We start from the raw sequence: 2,448 nt of genomic DNA, 5'->3' as shown, positions 1-2,448 counted from the left end.
ATTCACCCTTCACCCCTACCCCCCACACCCTGGCAGACTCACCCTCATCACAGTTGCTCCCGGTAAAGCCTGGGCAGCACCTCCACTCCAGTGCCGTCACCGTGCGGTAGGACACTCGGTATGTGGGTCTGATCAGAGTCCTGTAACTAACACAAGGGCAGCATCAGGAGAGTGTGAGCGTCCCACCCGTCCACCTGCCCTCCTCGGCTCCGGCCTCAGGGCCCTGGGAGCCGCCTGGGTAATGGAGCCCATCATCCACACCCTGTGCCCACTGGCTGTGTGGCCCTGGGTAAGTGACCAACCCTCTCTGTGCTGGGTGCATTATAGAGTCCCTCCCAGCTCTGCCTTCCTGCAGGTCTCCAAGCGTGGCCACCTAGAGTGGGAAAATGTCAGCCATGGACTGAGCTGTGTTCCCAGAGCCGAAGCCCCACCCACCCCACCGCATGACTGTATTTGCATATAAAGTCTTTGGGAGGTAATTACAGTTAAATGAGGTCATTAGGATGGGGCCCTAATTCGTCAGAACTGGTGGCCTAATGAGAAGAGGAGGACAGAGAGAGAGATCTCTGTGCTCGTGAACACACTCAGGCAAGGCCGTGTGAGGACGCGGCGAGAAGGTGGCCATCTGAGAAAACACATTTCTGTTGTTGAAACCACCCGGCCTGTGCTGCTCTGCTGCGGCAGCCTGAGCTAAGACACCGACCGAGATCATGAACAAGGGAAAGAAAAACATCATCAGAACGTGCACAGCTTCTAACCACCCAAAAGTCACTGAATTCCAACGCTTTTTCCCAGTCGTTTCTTTGGTTGATTTATCCAACAAATACATGTGAGCGCCAACTACACAAGAGTCCTGTGGTCACAGACCAATCAAACTGAGTCCCAGCCTCGAGGAAATCACAGCCCAGCGGACGAAACACATGTCAATGAAAACCTGCGATCCAGTTGTGGGGCTCTCGCAGTCCTAAAAACCTCCAGCAAAGTGCTGTGGGTTCACACACTTACAGTTGTGAACTTTTTCTTGCAAATAAGCTTGATACTGTTTTGCAAAACTCGGAGACATAAAAGATATGACCAAAGGCTGTCTTCAAAAAGCAAGGAACAGGGGCGCCTGGCTGGCTCAGTTGGTTAAGGGTCCAACTCTTGATTTCAGCTCAGGTCATGATCTCACGGTTCATGAGTTCAAGCCCCACGTCAGGCTCTGCACTGATGGTCCAGAACCTGCTTGGGATTCTCTGTCTCCCTCTTTCTCTGTCTGCCTCTCCCCCACTCGCTGTCTCTCAAAACTAAATAACACTGAAAAAAATGTCTCCAGACATTGCCAAATGTTCTTTAGTGGGGAAGGGGAGAAGTCTATTCTTTCATCTGTTCTTTTAAAAAGTTAATGCCGGGGGCGCCTGGGTGGCTTAGTTGGTTAAGCGTCCAACTTTCGCCTAGGTCATGATCTCACGGGTCGTGGGTTCGAGCCCCGCGTCGGGCTGTGTGCTGACTGCCAGCTCAGAGCCTGGAGCCTGTTTCAGTCTGTGACTCCCTCTCTCTCTCTGACCCTCCTCTGCTCACGCTGTCTCTCTCTCTCTCTCCTAGAATAAAATAAAACATTAAAAAAATAAAAAAATAAAAAAATAAAAAGTTAATGCCAGGGGCACCTGGGTAGCTCAGTCGGTTAAGCGTCCGACTCTTGATTTTGGCTCAGATCGTGATCTCACAGTTCATGCGAGAGCTGAGCGTGGAGCCTGCTTAAGATTCTCTTTCTCTCCCTCTCTCTTTGCCCCTTCCCCTCTCTCAAAATAAATAAATAAACTATAAAAAAAGAACAAGAAAAATAATTTTTGTAGCTGTATGTGGTGACAGATGTTCACTAGAATTATCGTGGTGATCATTTTGCAACTTATACAAATATCAAATCAAATACTATACACCTGAAACTAACACAATATGGCACACACACCCCAATTTCACAAACGGGATAAATTTGGCTTTACTATTCGACTTCTATGCATCATCATAACTTTGCCACTTGATCTTGTTTGCACAACTTCCTCTTGAAAACAGAGCTACATGACTTCACAAAATCTGAATCTGAGGACACCAAGTGACTTAATCGGTGAATGGGAAAATTATGAATTAATTGCTAGCAGCAGGCGTGACGTTTCGAGATGCCCCGTTGATAGGAAAACACACGAGTCACGTCTCAAATTTCAGAAATACTGCACTAAGTCTGAACAATCCTGTTACACTAATTTCTCTTTAAAACAACAACAACAACAATTCCTCTCGCTCACGTTTCACAAACATTCTGGCAAGCCAGCTTCCCGCTGGAGACAGGAGGGGTGAGGCTGTGTGCAGCCAGGGGCAGAAGCTTCGATGTGGGGCCAGGAGTCTGCACACTGGGAGCAGGACGGCAGATCCAGACCTCTGGGCTCACAACTGCCTCCTGGAAACACTGCC

The 2,448-nt window shown here is 49.0% G+C and overlaps 1 protein-coding gene across 1 annotated transcript in view; it reads right to left on the bottom strand.

Annotated features, from left to right (window-relative positions):
* COL26A1 (collagen type XXVI alpha 1 chain) overlaps positions 1 to 2,448 on the bottom strand; it is a 120,794-nt gene that overhangs the window by 94,042 nt on the left and 24,304 nt on the right. Inside the window, exon 3 of the mRNA XM_077777859.1 lies at positions 43 to 140. Coding sequence (XP_077633985.1) covers positions 43 to 140 — 98 coding nt within the window. The remainder of the gene's footprint in view (positions 1 to 42; positions 141 to 2,448) is intronic.

Source organism: Crocuta crocuta, unplaced genomic scaffold, assembly GCF_008692635.1.
Source record: "Crocuta crocuta isolate KB4526 unplaced genomic scaffold, BGI_CrCroc_1.0 scaffold217, whole genome shotgun sequence".
Classification (NCBI taxonomy): domain Eukaryota; kingdom Metazoa; phylum Chordata; class Mammalia; order Carnivora; family Hyaenidae; genus Crocuta; species Crocuta crocuta.
The sequence above is the reverse complement of the archived record's forward strand: the minus strand, read 5'-3'. Positions and strand labels throughout refer to the sequence as shown.